General features: G+C 37.4%; 1 protein-coding gene across 8 annotated transcripts in view; it reads left to right on the top strand.

Annotated features, from left to right (window-relative positions):
* Nucleotides 1–17,243, top strand: part of RSPO2 (R-spondin 2) — a 223,442-nt gene that overhangs the window by 127,524 nt on the left and 78,675 nt on the right. For all 8 annotated transcript variants that reach the window (XM_032251699.1, XM_032251690.1, XM_032251714.1 and 5 more), the window contains one exon: nt 2,676–2,864. In XM_032251699.1, the coding sequence (XP_032107590.1) occupies nt 2,676–2,864 (189 nt within the window). The remainder of the gene's footprint in view (nt 1–2,675; nt 2,865–17,243) is intronic.

Raw genomic sequence — 17,243 nt, 5'->3', positions numbered from 1 at the left:
TATTTTTTTTTTTTTCTGTGCTATTTTGTTAAGGATAACAGCCTCCAGCTCCGTCCATGTCCCTGCAAAGGACATGATCTCATTCATTTTTATGGCTGTTTGATATTCCATGTTATACATATAACACATTTTCTTTATCTAATCAGTTGATGGGTATTCAGGTTGATTCCATGTCTTTGCTATTGAGAAATAGTGCTGCAATGAGCATATGTGTGTATGCTAATAAATATTCCTTTATATTAGAAGGATTTATATTTCTTTGGGTAGATACCCAATAATGGGATTACTGGGTTGAATGTTATTTCTGTCTTTAGGTTTTCGAGGAATACTACCCTGTCTTCCATAATGGTTGAACTAATTTATACTACCACAAACAGTATATAAGCGTTTATTTTCCTTCACAACCTCACCATCTGTTATTTTTTTGACTTTTTATTAATGGCCATTTTGACTGGTGTGAGATGGTATCTCATTGTAGTTTTTATTTGCATTTCTCTAATAATCAGTAATACTGAATTTTTCATATGATTGTTGGCCACATATATGTCTTCTTTTGAGAAATGTCTGTTCATGTTCTTTGTCTGCTTTTTAATGGGTTTTTTTCCTTGTGAATTTCTTTAAGATCTTTATACTGCTGAATATTAGACCTTTGTCAGATGCATAGTTTGCAAATATTTTCTCCCATTCTTCAGGTTGTCTGTTCAGTCTCATGATAAGTTATTTTGCTGTACAGAAGTTCTTTAATTAGATCCCACTTGTCAATTTTTGCTCTTGTTGCAATTGCTTTTGGCATCTTTTTCATGAAATCTTTGCCTGTGCCTATGTCCTAAATGATAATGGCTAGGTTGTCTTCCAGAACTTTTTTTTTTTTAAATATAGTTCTGGATTTTACATTTAAGCCTTTAATGCATTTTTATATATAGTATTAGGAAGGGGTCCAGTTTCAATCTTTTGCATATGGCTAGGCAGTTACCCAGCACCATTTATTGAGAGTGAATCTTTTCCCCATTGCCTGTTTTTTGTCAGGTTTGTGAAAGATCAGACAGTTGTAGACGTGCCGTCTTATTTCCGGGTACTCTATTCAGTTCCATTGGTCTATCTGTTGTTGTATCAGTACCATGCTGTTTTGGTTAAGGTAGTATAGTTTGAAGTTGAGTAGTGTGATGCCTCCATCTTTGTTATTTTGCTTTGGATTGCCTTGTCTGTTTGGGCTCTTTTTTTGTTCCATGTAAATTTTAACATAGTTTTTTCTAGTTCTGTGAAAAATGTCAGTGGTAGTTTAATGGAAATAGCATTGAATCTACAAATTGCTTTGAGCAATATGGCCATTTAAATAATATTGATTCTTCTATGCATGAGCATGGAATGTTTTTCTATTTGTTTGTATCATCTCTGATTTCTTGGGTAGTGTTTTGTAGTTCTCCTTGTAGAGATTGTTCATCTCCTTAGTTGCCTGTATTTCCTAGGTATTGTATTCTTTTTTGGCAATTGTGAATGAGAATTTGTTCATGATTTGAATTTTGGCTTGACTGTTGTTGGTGTGTTGGAATGCTAGTGATTTTTGTGTGTTGATTTCATATCCTGAGACTTTGCTGAAGTTGCTTATCAGTTTAAGGTGTGTTTTATTCATTCCCTTTACTCTTTCCTTCTGTAGTAACTACCAATCATGTATTGGAACATTTCCGCTTTTTTTTTTCTTACATGCTTATTACCTTTTTATCTTGTTTTGTGCCACAGTTCTTTAAATGTGTTTTTGGTTATGTCATTCTCTCTAGCCTGCCATTCAGCTTCTCCGTGGAATTTTTTTTTTGTTAACTTTTAGATTTTTCATTTCATTCTAATGTGTACATTATTGCCTTTTCCCATGTGATTTCTTGTTCTTCCTTTTTCTCTTCAGTTATCTGGTAGATATTCATTTTAAAGGCTCTTTCAGAATGGCCTTATTTCTGTATTTTTAGGTGTGAAATTTTCTTACTGATACTGATGACTGTTCCTCATGAAGGTTTGCTTTTTCAGGTGATTTATTCATTTTGATGTTAGGGTAGCATTTCATGAAAGCCCAGATCTCAGGATTGTAAAAAGCATCTAGACAGTAGTTCTGTATTTATATTTTTTCTTTGTGGGTTTTCCTGGATCTGAAGAAATTCTTATTTTAAATTGTCAACACCATATAGACCCCACACTACATGATAATTTTAATTTAGATCCCATCCTTGCAGACTTGGTGTTCTTATGTCTCATGAGTTACATTTTCTCTTGTGCCTACCCACTCTGTGCTTCTCTGCTCTGGCCAGTTAGGGCAGGGGGTCATGAACAAACAGCCCTCTCGACTCTATCTACATAAAGGGAGCTAAGTGCCAGATCTTCACATGAATATTTCTCAGCCTGGGTCGAGGACCTTGCCCTAAATTCTACCTCTGGTCTGATACCCCCATGAGCCATTCAGCTTTAGCTTCTGCCTCAACTCTGCCTTGAGTTTCCTCTTTGTTTCTAAGTTTGGTTGTATATTAACCACTTTTTGGATAGGGGAGGTAGAGGAAAAAGGGGGAGGGATATTTTATTTAGTATTTCTATGTGAGTATAGCAGAAAAAAAATTTGTCTCTTCACCAGCATGTATTTACCAAAAGTCTGATTATACTCATAATTAAAAACAATTTTTGTTTTTCTTTTACAGCTAGTTATGCATCAAATCCCATTTGCAAGGGCTGTTTGTCTTGTTCAAAGGACAATGGGTGCAGCCGATGTCAACAGAAGTTGTTCTTCTTCCTTCGAAGAGAAGGGATGCGCCAGTATGGAGAGTGCCTGCATTCCTGCCCATCTGGGTACTATGGACACCGAGCCCCAGATATGAACAGATGTGCAAGTGAGCATTTGGCTTTTGTCTATCCTGTATTGCTGGATATGCAACTTAGGAGAGGAGCTAAGTTGAAGATTTTGACTGATTTTTAAAAAAATATATTTGTAATAGGCAGTAGAAATAGTCTAAGCTTGTTGGGTGTGGTGGCTCACTCCTGTAATCCCAGAACTTTGGGAGGCCAAGGTGGGCAGATCACTTGTGGACAGGAGTTTGAGACCAGTCTGGGCAATGTGGCAAAACCCCATCTCTACTAAAAGTACAAAAATTAGCTAGGCATGGTGGTGCACACCTGTAATCCCAGCTACTAGGATGGCTGAGGCACCAGAATCTTTTGAACCTGGAGGCAGATGTTGTTGTAAGCTGAGATCTCTGCTGTGCTGTAACCTGGATGACAGGGTGAGACTTCATCTCAAAAAAAAAAAAAAAAAAAAAAAAGAATCTAAGCTCAAACTTGCAAAAATGAGTGTGGTAAGTGTGGTAGGATAAGAGCACTTTTAGTTTATATTTTGTATAGTACTGTAAGACACAGTCACACATACACACTTTATTTTAGATTACATAAAATTTTTTTTAAAATCACAAGGATCTCAAGCACAATATTGTTTGACAGATTTTTGGAAAGAGGACCTACTCAGTGCTTATAAAAAACAAACAAAAAAACACCAAGTAATTTAAGTACTTATACTGAGAACAATCTCTCTGTTTACCAGTTTCTATAGCTTCTTTTTCTCTTTTTATTTGAGTTTGTAATCCTGACTTAGTCTACCTTGCAATTAAATACATGGTAAAGGTGGTTTCTTTAAGAACCATTATTGTTATAACTAAAAAGTTTAGGTTATTTTAAAGTAATCTGAGTTGCACGTTTAATAACTATTTTTAAAAAAGGTTAAGGAATGGCATCTTGTACATAAGAATGAGGGTGCAGTTTTTCATCTCTTAATCCAAAAATTGCTTACAAAATGAGTCTTCTAGATCAGTCATATAAATTGTGGTTTAAAAAAATAAATGAGAAAGCAAAGGAACATCCCTTTCTTGAAGGAACTCAAATTTTAGGAGGTAGAAAGGATAACAAAAAGGGGACCACAGAATAAAATGACAAATGGTAAGTAGTTCAATCATAATTTAATATATTAAGTGCTATGTCAGTAATAATTAAATCACTCATATATATGTGCATATGTATAAGATCATTAAATCTCATATTTATGAGAGTGGTTTAATGATCTTCCATTAACACACTATGTATGTGACTATTCAGACAAGACAGTCTTCAGATGAGAAGAGGGTTTGAATTACATCATCCAATGACAATATTATTTTGGAAGGAAACAGAACTAGTGGGGGCTATTTAAATGAATTCTAGAAGGAAGGAACCACATATATGTAAAAATAAGGTGCCTGGGGAACAAGAACTCTGACCCGGAGTGTTCTTTGGTATTTTGGCAATGCAATTCTCTGTTTCATGGGACCTGTCCTACATTGCTGGACATTCAACATCCTTGGTCCCTGCCCATTAAATGTCCTTTTTGTTTTCAAACTACTGTTATAAGCAAACATGTCCCCAAACATTTTTAAACACTTCCTGGAAGAGCAGTATGGTAGCTGGATGAAAACCATTGAAGAGCATGTGCCTAGTGGGAGGTGTGGTTGGAATTGAGGATGGAAAGGGAGGCTGCAGTGCAACGGATAAAGGTGTTGCCTGCCACACTAGGAAGTCTTGGTATTATCTAAGGGTACTGAGTAGGCAATGAGCTAAAGAGATTGCTTTAAGATAATTCTAGCAGAAGTGAGGGAGATGAATAGGAGAGGAAAACAAAGCAGAGGAAGACTGCTGTAATGATTGCAGATTAGAAATCTTGTTCTGATGATTTTTTGTGGGTAATGAATTGCCGAGTCTTTAAAAATAGAGCCAAAGGGGCCTGGTAACTAACTGGACAGGGCTAAGAGAAAGAATCGAGCATGATCTTGAGGTTTTCTATCTAAGGTACTGGGTGAAGTTATACCATTAGCAGAGTTAGAAATATTTAGGCTTGGAGGAAACTTGGATCTACCTTCATTTTGTGGAATTGTTTAGATTAATATTTAAAAGACACAGCTCCCTACCAGTTAATAGAATGGCTTGCAAATATTTAGAAAATATTCATTTTGTTCTTAAAGTATATGATTTAGCCTACCTCCTAATTTATGTCTCATGGTTTATATACTTCCAGAGGTGGATAGGGTCCACCTTGGAAAGGATTCCTGTTCAGATTGCTGTAGACCACCAATGGAGGGGGTGGTTTGAGTCCACTTTATTCTTTTTTTTTTTATTCCAGGCTATCAGTGCACAAGGATGACAAGGCAAGAGTATAGATAGATAGAGGTATTTATTCCAAGTTCTAGAGCTAGCATTGTATGTACTGTGTATGGACAATAGGCTGGCCATATAATGTATTAACTCAATGTGGAACACTGGGAAATGAAAGAGGCTGCCATTAACAACTATGTAGGGAGATTGGATGGAAACCAGGACCATCCTGTGCAAACTGGTATGAATGGTCACGCCAGCAATACTTTGTAGCATATCAGTGGAGTCTTCCTTAGAGAGATACTCTCAGGCAGGAGTTAACAGCACATTTTGGCTAAGTTTTCTTTTCTCAGAAATGGAAAGGAGAGCAGTGATTGTAAATCAGCCTTAGAAAGAAAAATCTGCATATGGGAAAGGGTTTGCTGTGGATAGCCTTCTTGTAAGTGAATACAATCAATGTTGGAGTTTACTGACCTAGAGGAAATCATAACCTGGTACAAGCGGGAAGTGCTATTAACAAGACCCCATGAAAGCAAAGTGAAAAATGGAAAATTACTTCTTAATTCTCAGTGTATGATAATCATTTTTTTTTATACCAATTGTTGCTCTCTTTCATGACTACTTTGCATATACTGCGTTGATGTTTATATTTTGTTCAGGGTATGAGATTTAAATTGTAAAGCTGTCAGAGACTTAGAATTTGAAGCCATATCCACTTTTTGCTTCCTTAAAAGATAATTGCTCAATAGTAGAAAAGAAAATTATGCTTTCAGCAATAGTAGCCTAAAAAATCTTGTAAGTGAAATTTACTCATCTGTTTCCTAATCACTACAGTACAATTTCAAATGTAAAGCAATATTCTTCTTTTGAAGGAAGATTTGCTCGCTAAAACGTTGTCTAATGTTGGCCTCTTTGTATATAGAGTATGAAGCTTATAAAATTCAACCATACTTATGGAAACCAATTCAATAGCCATCTGAGTAATTCTGTGAATACGTGCACTAACAGACACTAGAAACTGCCATTGTCCCTGATACTATGTTAGATGTTATTTCACTCATATTTTTTTTTCTCATTCATTCATGAAACTAGTTACATAAAAGTTTATTTTTTAAATTGTTCTACATAGCCCTTGTAGAAAGCTTAGGAAAGTGCATAGGAGGCCTAAAACAAGCAAAAGCAAGCACTTCTCTCAAAGATAACAAAAGCAAACAAAAGATTTTGTCTTCTCTTCTTGACATTATTTCTATGAGTATTTGTGATTTTCCTTACCTTACAAATGTATCATTGTGTTTTGTAACTTGTTTTAACTTAATAAATTATAAACATATTTTCATGCCATTAAATATGGCTGCATATATTTTGAATGGTTATATTTAGTTAATTGCCTGTTGAAAATTTGCTTTTAGTTTTTCACAGTTATAAGCAGTTCTATGAAAAAGATTCTTATATATAAATTCTTGTTCTCTCATATACAAATTTTTCACATTTGCCTGTTTTATTATTTTTTTTTAAAGATGAACTTTTAAACATAATACATGTTTTGAAGGTATATATTGCCAGTTGGATTTCTAGAAAAGTTGTATTAGTTTACATCTTCACTAACAGTGGACATTTTCTCTTGCATTTCCCTGGCAATTAATGACAAGTAGAAAACTGCATTTTTGTCTTAATATGCTTTTTCTTTGATACAAATGAAGCTGAACATTTTTTTTGTCACAGGAATATTGGCATTGTAGAATGTTTACCAGAGTCACTGCCACCTCTTTTTGTACAACTGTCATGTTTTTAGTAATTAAAAAACTTTTTGAAGTATGCAGAATTCTAAATTCACAAATAATAAATGGAGAGTTTAATCAACTATTACAAAGTAGATACATTTAACTCCCACTGAGGTCAAGAAAGAATGTTAGCACTACCCACTCACTAACTTCCCATTCGCCAGTGTCTTCTCCTTTGGCATGAACTACTATCCTGACTTGTAAACAAAACACATATAAAACATTATTCATGGCAACACTATTTATACTGATTATGACTTGGAAACGACCCAAATGGCCAAACAGTATAATACCTAAAAATATAGTATATTAATATTGACATTTAACAAAAAGCAAGGAAAAGCCAATGGAGGAGGCTGTGACCAACTCCCTAGGAAAACAGTCAGGATGATGTCCTAGAAGCACAAGTGGGAGGTCTTGAGGAGAAGCAAGTGGTCAATGTCAGTGTTGCACTGTTTAAACAGTAGAGCTGTTGACCTTCATGTGAGTCATTTCATTGTTTTTGTTGGGACACCCACCATCCTGATTGCTATGGCTTTGCGGGGGCGGGGGCAGGGGCAGTACGTGGAGTCATAGGAAAGCACCCAGTGATTACATATACTCGTTTGCTTCTTTCACTTCTCTGCTAAGTGTATTTAAAACGAGTATCTGATGATAACTGGAGGGCTCACATATGGGTAAGTTGGGGTGTGTGTGTTTATGTTTGTGTGTGTTTGTGTGTGTGTCTGTGAGTGACAGGAGAAGTAAGTAGGAAAGAGCCAATTGAGGAGGATAGACAGAAAATAATGAAGAAACAAGATCCCTAAAGGGACAGAAAAGGATAGAGTCCAAAACATAGGTGGGGAAATTCACCTTGGGCAAACATTCATTCAGCAATTTATGAAGTATCTACCTCATGTCAATCAAGGTTAAGGATTCTTTTTGTCATGTACTAGGAAGGTATCAGAAATGTGCTGAAATTCAGGAAAAAGGAGCAGTAAACTTTTTTAACCTCCAAATTTATGTGTAAGAAAACAATATAATTTTGCCAGAGACAGTATTTTAAAAAATCATCTGTAAAAAAATAAAGAAATGAGATATTTAATAATTCTGGATCTGTGAGTTTGCCACATTTTAGCTACTTCTGCTACAGTTTTTGATTCTACCCTTGTTTTGGCATTTTGTGAAATACATGTTTAGGCTAGGAGAACACTACATTTTGTTTCCTTTATTTTTCCATTTATTTTCCTTCTTCTTTTTTTTCTGTTGCACAGTTGCAGCTCACTGAAGCCTCAGTTCCTTCTGGGACAAAGGGATCCTCCCACCACAGCCTCCCCATTAGCTAAGACTACAGGCATGCATCACTGTATCCAGCTAATATTTTTAAAAATATATTTTTATAGATGCCTGGCTGTTTTTTTTTTTTATGTATTTGCTAGTTATTTTTAGAGATGAGGTCTTGCCATGTTGGCTTGTCTCTAACTCCTGACCTCCTGAAACAGTCCTCCCACTTCAGCCTCCCAAGTAGCTGAGATTACAGGTGTGAACTGTTACATTTTGCTTTGAAATGAAAGGGCACACAGGTTTCAAAAACTAGTAATTTTTAATATATAAGAAAATCCAAAGTTAAATATAATCATCCTTTAATTTGTAAACCCCAAGATCAGTATTTAGGCTTTTTTAAAGAATTACTACATATCGTGAAGTTTGAGTGCCTTTAGAAACACTTTTTTTTTTTTTTTTTCAATCTCACTTTGTTTCCCAGGCTGGAGTGCAGTGGCACAATCTCAGCTCACTGCAACCTCTGCTGCCTGGGTTCAACCAATTCTCATGCTTCAGCCCTACAAGTAGCTGGGACTGCAGGTGCTGGGACTACAGGTGCGCATCACAAGCCTGGCTTTTTATTTTTTTTTATTTTTTTTATTTTTAGTGGAGATAAAGTTTTGCCATGTTGCCCAGGCTGGTCTTGAACTCCTGAGCTCAGGCAATCCACCCATCCTGGCCTCCCAAACTGCTAGGATTACAGGCATGAACCACTGCGCCCAGCCTGTCATTCTTGAATAATGTAATTTAATGATGCATTTGGAAGAAAAAGTCTAGGTATTTAGAACTTAAATATGTTTGAAATGTTTTTAGTCAAATCTGGACAACTGGACACACATAATTACTCTATCATAAATTCTATATAACACGTTTATAGATCTATAAAGATACAGACTTCCAAATACATTGATATAGTTCCAGTCTGTTTGGGATTACATGAGAAATAAAATTTAAAATAACAAATATCTTTATTTGGAAGATACTTAGACCATTAGGTTGGAGACCATCAGGTTGAGTATGAAACTGATACAGAATTAGGCAGCAGTATTTGAGAGCATCGTTACATAAAGTGCTGCTAAAGCCCAATGGGCCAATGGGGTCAGGGCGTTGCACAGCTATGGAAGGAATCATAGAAGGGAGAAGTTAGTGGTTACGTTAGAACAGTCATGAAAAATCGTGGGCTTAGCTGTATCCTTCCCTTCCTTCACCATCTAACCTGGGTGGCGAGGGTGTAAAGAGTTAAGGGAATTCTAGGTTTAGAGGAAATGCATGAACATGAGGGGTGAAAGGATCAGTGACAAGACCTGATAGGAGACCTGGAGATAATGATTGATGCTGACAAACTAAAGGTGATAGGATTCAGATTTAGGGAGTGTATTCTGATTACATTTAAACCAGAAATGTTCTAAATTATGTATTAGAGTTATTTTACTTTAGGTTTAATCTTTATCAAACCAGCACATGGATAAGGGCTACATTTTAGAAGCCTATAATATTCTTTATTTTGGAATACAGGCAGTGCTAGAAATAAGGAAGCCTGATGAAAACAGCCACTTGCATGGTTTTTCCAACAGTATTAGTAGGTATTTCTCTGATGAGGAAAGAGAGGGGAAGACTGTAATTTAGGGGATGGCTTAGGCTGCTTAATATAGCTTACACATTTAGCAAACATTTACTGTTTATATACTAGGCAGGGTCAATGTGTGTTTTTACAAAAAAATTAGGGGAATTGAATGTGCTAAGAACTGTGACAGTGACACACTAGCTGCTCAGGGAAGTCATGGGGCATCAGCTAACTTGTCCTTGGAGATGGGTGAGTCTTCAGCTTTCTAGAGAGTGTGTTATAAGACTCTAGAAGGAGGAGTAGGGTGAGAGCAAGAGGGTAAAGCGGGGAGTCATTTGAGCATTGGAAAACAAAGTGTGAGAAATGGAATCTTGGAAGCAGAGGATGGAGGATTTGTAAGCTGGGAAGACCTATGATGTTCTTGTTTTAGAATATCGTCTTATGTCAGCAGGAAAAATAGGTTGAGGAGAGGGCCAGCGAGGAGGCACAGAGACTGTTTAGAAAGCTGTTGCTCTAATCCCAGGCCAGAAATGAGGACTTCAGCTAAGGCAGTGGTACCTGAGGTGGGGAGGAAGAGACAGATTCAGGAGATTAGAAGACAGAGCCATCAGAAGGTGATGGTTCATTGGACGCAAGGATAACGGAGAGAAGAGACCTCAATGACTCGAAGGTTTCTGCTTTTAAGAATTGTACAAATATGGTGCCACTCACTGGGGGGAATACAAATGTGAGGTAGCTTTGAGCTTATTGGATATTATTACTGATTTTTGTTTTCATCGAGAGCAAAAGGAGTTGAGGTTTAAAAATGTTGACTTGAGATAACACACTTGAGTAGAGATGTGCTTTGGAGAATCGGAGACCTGAGTCTGTTTTAGATAAAAGCCAATTAGGATCCAGTATCTCCTTGCTATCCTGCCATATCTGATGATCCTATTAATAATGACCACAAATATTGATCACAGATGCAGATATTACCAGGGATATTTATTATGCTTAAATGCTTACGAGGATGCTAATATATGGTTAAACCTGATTGTTGTGGGAGTCAAACTGCTGCATCATCTATCTGTGGCAAAGATGTATGATACTTCCAAGAGTCCTTCAAGCACAGGGCCATGTGTTGGGAAAATTATTTTCCTCTACAGTGAATGGCAAATAGGACTACCCCACACAAATTTGTGCTGTTTGTTACTTATGTTTGGTGTCTGTCTCTCTCAGCCCCACTCCCCTAAACTTTACCTGTGTTTTTTATTGGTCATGACCCTTTCTCTTCTACTGACTATGTATTTTCATCAGTATCCCATCTCCATTCCAAAAGATAGGTATTGTTCATTGTTGACACATACTGCTTTGAAACCTCTTCATATTAGAATGAAGTGGTTCTCACAGTGTGGATCAGAATCACCTGTTAAAACAGATTGTAGGATTGCACCCCTGGAGTTTCTGATTCAGTAGATCTGAGATGGAGCCCAAATTTGCATTTTTAACAAGTTTCCCGGTGTGGCAGACATGGCTGGCTCAGAGATTACACTTTGAGAATTACGGCTGCTGTGTAATAATTATGCCACTAGTTATGGAAAAGAAGACTTCCTAATTAATGGAAGACAAGTTTCAGTATCTTCTAAGCATATGAGGATATTATGAGGAAATGTTTATTTTCCCCCACTTCTCTTATTCACACACATCTGTTTATGGACTGTCCAGATCATGAGCTGATTATGATAGAATGTGCTAGAATATGCTAGCTTTTGGGACAGGCTTTCACTACGCTTGCCTCGCCCCTTCCCCAACTTTTTTCTCTGCCTCTCACACTTCCTCATAACACTCTCTTCCTTCTCTAAGATTTTCACTATGCGTTCTGGAACATGTATTTTAATTTGTAATTGTGTCTCGTATCTTAGAACTAATTCTATTTTGCTTTTTGTTGATAAAGTTCTGATTGAACTATAGCTTCTACATGAATAGAAGCACTGTAAAGCTTTATTTTGTGCTACAGTTTTAGAGTAAGGAAGCGGAGGGGAGTGTTTGGGGACAGGAGAACAGGGATCATGGTGGATTGCACGGCCAGAGCCCCTTCTCGCTCAGTTCACAACTGGCTTCCGGGCTAGAGACTGGACAGGTGCCTTAACTTATTCTTTGACAATGAGTGAACTACATAGTCTCTTAGCCCCAGCGTCCTCATGTCTAAAAACTAGTGGAGACTGTGAGATCATTGCTCTAACATTCTGTGGTTCTGTGAATGCCTCCTGAAGTTACTGCCTTTTGATATTCTAGACCAGCCTGTCTCCTCAAACTCCAGATGGAAATGGCCATTCCATACTCTCCTAACCACTGTGTGATGTAGGCAAACATTACATTCTACCCTATAGTATTTGTAAACAACTACATTGCACAATTGAAAAGACAAGCTCAGAGAGGTTTACAAACCTACCCAAGGACACACAGTATGAAGGAGAGCTAACAATAAGATCTAGGATTCTCTCTAACTCAAATGCCCATGTTTCTTTAATTAAACTATGCAGATTCTCTTGGAGAAAACAAAATAAAAAATACATCATTGGTCCATGTTCAACTGCCCATCATAAAAAAGAAATACATCATTGGCTAGGGTTAGGATTTTGTCCCCTTTGGCAGAAGGTGGGACAGGTAGATCTTCACTTTGAAGTGGTACACCTTCAGCATTCTTTTGTGCTGGTTTCTTTCCCAAATTGAGAGGGACCTTTCCTACAGGCCAGTCTGCAGAAGGCACTCCATGCGTTAATAGGCTCCTGCCAGCTGGAGCAAGCTCATTGCCCTGAAGTGGCTTTACATCACTATGCAGGAGTTGCTACCAGCTGGTTAATACACTGGCCATCACTTGGTGAGGTGGACACCCTACTATCTCCTTATTAGAAGATAACTGGATACTCTTACATGCTGAGTCTCTCAGTTCTTTTGTGCTTTCTTCTGAAGAAAACCCATCTTTGCAAGATAGCTGGCTATATTTGGACATACTTATGACTGGGATAAAACAAAACATTTGTCAATTGATTTTAGTTTTAGGAGATTATATCAAAAAATGTGACCTCACCAGGGTCACAGTTAAATTGACCGAGGTTAGCCAGTCAAGGGCTTGGCATCTCATAAGTTCTCAGTACATATTAGTTGAATGATTAAAATGTCCCAGATGGCTTGGGGTCCCTGAGAGTAGGAGTGAGAGCTCATTGTGTTAGTTGCTGTTTTGTGTCAGATACTGTATGGTGGCTTACTACTTATAAACACCTATTTAGCACTTTGGGGGTTAAGTCCTTTCTACGAGTTATTCAGTAGACACAAGACTACCAGAGGCAAGTGAACTAAGGCCTAGAAAAATTAAATAGCTTATTGAAAGTCAACTAGTATGTAGCAGAGTTAATACTAGAATGTGTTTGGCTGATGACATCCTTTGTTTGTTGTCACTGAACTATTAATTTCCTGGAATGCTTTTCAGTTTTGTTACAAACAGAGATAACTGTAAATTTCTGGAAGAGAGAAATTATAAATTGCAACTATTTTTACATTTAATGAAGGCATTCCTATTAACTACTTTTAGCATTTAAAATCATGTAAAGATAATGAATCTCTTGATGCCAGGATACTAAATATGCATTATCTAGGAAGGTGATGGTTCAGTGGAACAACCTGATACGCTACTATGTATCACGAGATAGCCCTTTTCAATGTCTTCCTTATTGTTTTAGAGAGGTAGCGTGGACAGTGATAATCAGGTGATTCTTTTATTTAAATGGCGATAGTCAACAATGTATAAAATATCTGCATTCTATAAATTTAGTTCAGATGAAGATAAGCAGTAGCTTACTGCATCATGCCAAAAAAAAGAACAACACATTTCAAATAATTCTTAAAGTAGAGGATGTCTTGTTCAATTAATAAACACTTTCACTGATCAGCCTGTGTGTGTGTGTGTGTGTGTGTGTGTGTGTGTGTGTGTGTGTTCATTCACAACCTTGCATGACCTTTGTCAGGTAGATGCTCCTTTAAACTAATTAACTATATACATAGATCTGGAAGAGACTTGACTATATTTTTCTCCTTCTTCCCCCCTCCCTGGTTTTTCCTCTCCTCTCTCCCTGTCTCTCTCTCCCTTCCACCTCTCTTCACTCAATAAACGTAGATGTATGAGGATTATAAAGGAGGCGTTTCTCCAAAGTCACACAATTAGTAGCAGAGTGGCCTTGATATCTAAGAATACTGATATTGCACTGGAGTCAAAGTCTTTCTCTCCTCTTTTTCTCTTTTGGTTGAGACAAGGTCTCACTCTGTTGCCCATACTGGAGTGCAGTGGTGTGATTTCCACTCACTGCAGCCTGGACCTCTCAGGCTCAAGCCAAAGTAGCTGGCACTACAGGTGCCTGCCATCATGCCCAACTAGTTCTATTTTTTTTTTTTTTTTTTTTGCAGAGATGGAGTATTGTCATACTGCCCAGGCTGGTCTCAAACTCCTGGGCTTATGCTGCCCTCCTGCCTCACCCTCCCAAAGTGTTGGGTTTACTGTCATAAGCCGCTGCACCTAATGAAAACAGAATGCTGTTTTCATTATAGAGTCCTTTCTCCTTGGTATGTGCAGAGGATCAGTTCTAGGACTACCCTGGAACAGCTGGACCTGAAGAATTCAGATATGAAGTCAGCACTTCCGTAGGCAGGTTACCCATCCAGCAAATGCAGTATTTTCAAACTATGTTTTGTTGAGGATGTGAAATGAGCCAATATAGAAAGCTGACCATATTTATTGAAAAATCTTCATGTAAGTTGTAAACCAAAAAGTGACTGAGGCAGGTCTCAATCGATTTAGAAGTTTATTTTGCCAAGATTGAGCATGTATTTAGGAAAGGAAACACAAGTTACAGTAGGATCTGTGGCCTATGCTTTTTCCAAAGAGGGTTTTGAGGACTTCAGTATTTAAAGGGTAAAGAGCAAACAGGAGAGGAACAAGATGGGCAAAAAAGGAAGGGATAGCCAATAAGGCAAGTGGTTATATTCTTGCAAGGTTTTGACAGTGCTCAGTGAATCTATATCTTTTATGTGGGAAGAGGGGTTGGAGGTAAAATCAACTATACATTTGTCTCACTGAGTAAATCTACATTTTACACAATGTAAAGTCAGCATGTGAAATTACAGCTGTTTTAGAACAACGGGAGCAGTTTTTTTTTGGCGTGTGTGTGTGTGTCTTCCTAAGCTTTACTTTCCCTTTGGCATAGTGAGTTTGGAGTCCCAAGATTGTTTTTTCTTTCATAAAGTGGACCCATGCAGGTCAAACTGGCATTGTTCGAGGGTCAACTGTACCTTAAAATAAACCATGTAATATAGACAAAACCGCTAAGCAGTTATAAATCCAAGTATTAGAAAAATCTGAACTTTGTTCACTGTTTTTTTTCTTAGTCAGTTTAGGTGTGTTCAAATCCCATTAAAAATATCAAAGCATTCAATTTTATCTTCTAAAAGGAGAAATCAGTTTATGGTAAATTCTATCTCTAAAAAAACATTGGATTGGAAGAAAAGGGCTCTGATTTGAGCTCTGACAGTAACTACCTTTGTAAGCTTAGACAAATTATGTAACATACTGGAATAATAGCATTCTAGTAACTTGGGTATATGAAAACATCAGCTCACTGCAGAGGAATATCTGATGTTGGCATTTCCTTTTTACAATATTGAACTCTTTATAACTTATATGTATTTTAAGTCTAGTTTCTTTAATGTTCAGTCTCTCCCTCCTACCCTTATTTCTACTTTGTTTATGGTTAAGGACTGTGCATACCTTTTGTTTCTTAAAGAAAGACAAAACATGAGACATAAGAGCTTTTACATGATGTTTAAAAATTTGGTACCTAATTTGAAAATGTAGCACTGTATAATCTCAAGTATAATTATGCCGTTACACTAAAATATACAAAATGGGCTGGGCATAGTGGCTCACATCTGTGATCTCAGCACTTTGGGAGGCCAAGGAGGGTAGATCACTTGAGGTCAGGAGTTAGAGACCAGCCTGGCCAACGAATGGAACCCCATCTCTACAAAAAAAACCAGTCAGGCATGGTGGCAGGCACCCGTAATCCCAGCTACTTGGGAGAGTGAGGCAAGTGAATCACTTGAACCTGGGAGGCAGAGGTTGCAGTGAGCCGAGATTGCATCACCGCATTCCATCCTGAGTGAAGAATTATCATAAGTATCTGGGTGCTGGTAGGGCATGGGATGTTTTGAAGAAACTTGACACATGTATTGAGCCTGACTAAGGGGGAAAGGTACATGTGGAGATGAGGCTAGGAAGGTAGAGAGACATGCCGAGCAAGGAAGATCTTGTGTTTTAAAATCAAGGGTTTGAACTTGGTTCTGCAAGTGACAGTGAGCCATTGAAGCATTTTAAGCAGGGAAATGACATGAAAATGTGTGTTTTTGAAAGATCACAGTGTTCCTCTTGTAGATGCAATAAAGCAACCTTAATTTTGTCATTGTGATCTGTAGCACCTGTATGGGTAAACCACCAAGGATTTCAGTAGGCCAGATCAGGGATGACATTAACAACTTCAGTAATGGTTATTCACCTGCACAGTGCATTGTTTAATGTACCGGTCCACAGTTGCAATGCAGTAACTGCCTGCTGTGAGCTATAGACCCGGTTTAAATTCATTGCATTACCTTTTATGGAAAACTCAAAGAGCACCCTTTCTCCTAATTTGTCCTGGAAGATAGATAATATCAAATAGATATTCTAAAAGCTAGAATAAACATTTTTTTCTCTCTGTGACAAAGATGGCTATATGGTTTTCAATACTCTACTAAAGATTTTACTTTTATTTTTAGTAATGGTACCAATGGTTGGAAAGTAAAAATCCTGCCCTTCCATTTAATAAAGGACATTTTATTTTCCAAGCTTACATTTAAGTTTCTTGTGGATTTGGTAGTTCTTGTAAATGAGCCTATTGTTTCAGTAGAGACCCAACTTAGGCGACCCCATTCTATTATTATATTTCCAAGTCAGATGCCACCTTGTGCTGTTTTTCTTTATGTAAATAAAGCATATACCTAATACTCTGGTTTTTAAAATACTTTCACCTACATCTTTTTATTTGCATCTGAACATCCTGCAAGGGAGGTAATATCCTCATTACAGAGCAGGTAACAGGCATTCTGATAAGTCCACTAGCAGGCCTGAGGCTTGCCTGCCACTGCGTGATACAACCAAGACTGTATCTACTTTTATCATCAAACTAGATTGGCATACATGACAAAGCCACCCTCACAAACAGAACAATTAAACATATCAAACTATAGGACTGGGAATAAATGGCAAGCTAGTTTCAGCCAAAACAGATTGCTTTGTAAAATTCTTCTTTCTTCCTTTCTTTCCAACCAGCAACTTAGTTCAAAAGTCAGTGCCACATCAAGCAAGAAGTTAGAAGCTTATTAAAATA

Source organism: Sapajus apella, unplaced genomic scaffold (assembly GCF_009761245.1).
Source record: "Sapajus apella isolate SASKATOON/1434 unplaced genomic scaffold, GSC_monkey_1.0 scaffold3, whole genome shotgun sequence".
Classification (NCBI taxonomy): Eukaryota; Metazoa; Chordata; class Mammalia; order Primates; family Cebidae; genus Sapajus; species Sapajus apella.
Note: the sequence above shows the minus strand (reverse complement) of the source record. Positions and strands in the feature narration are given on the sequence as shown.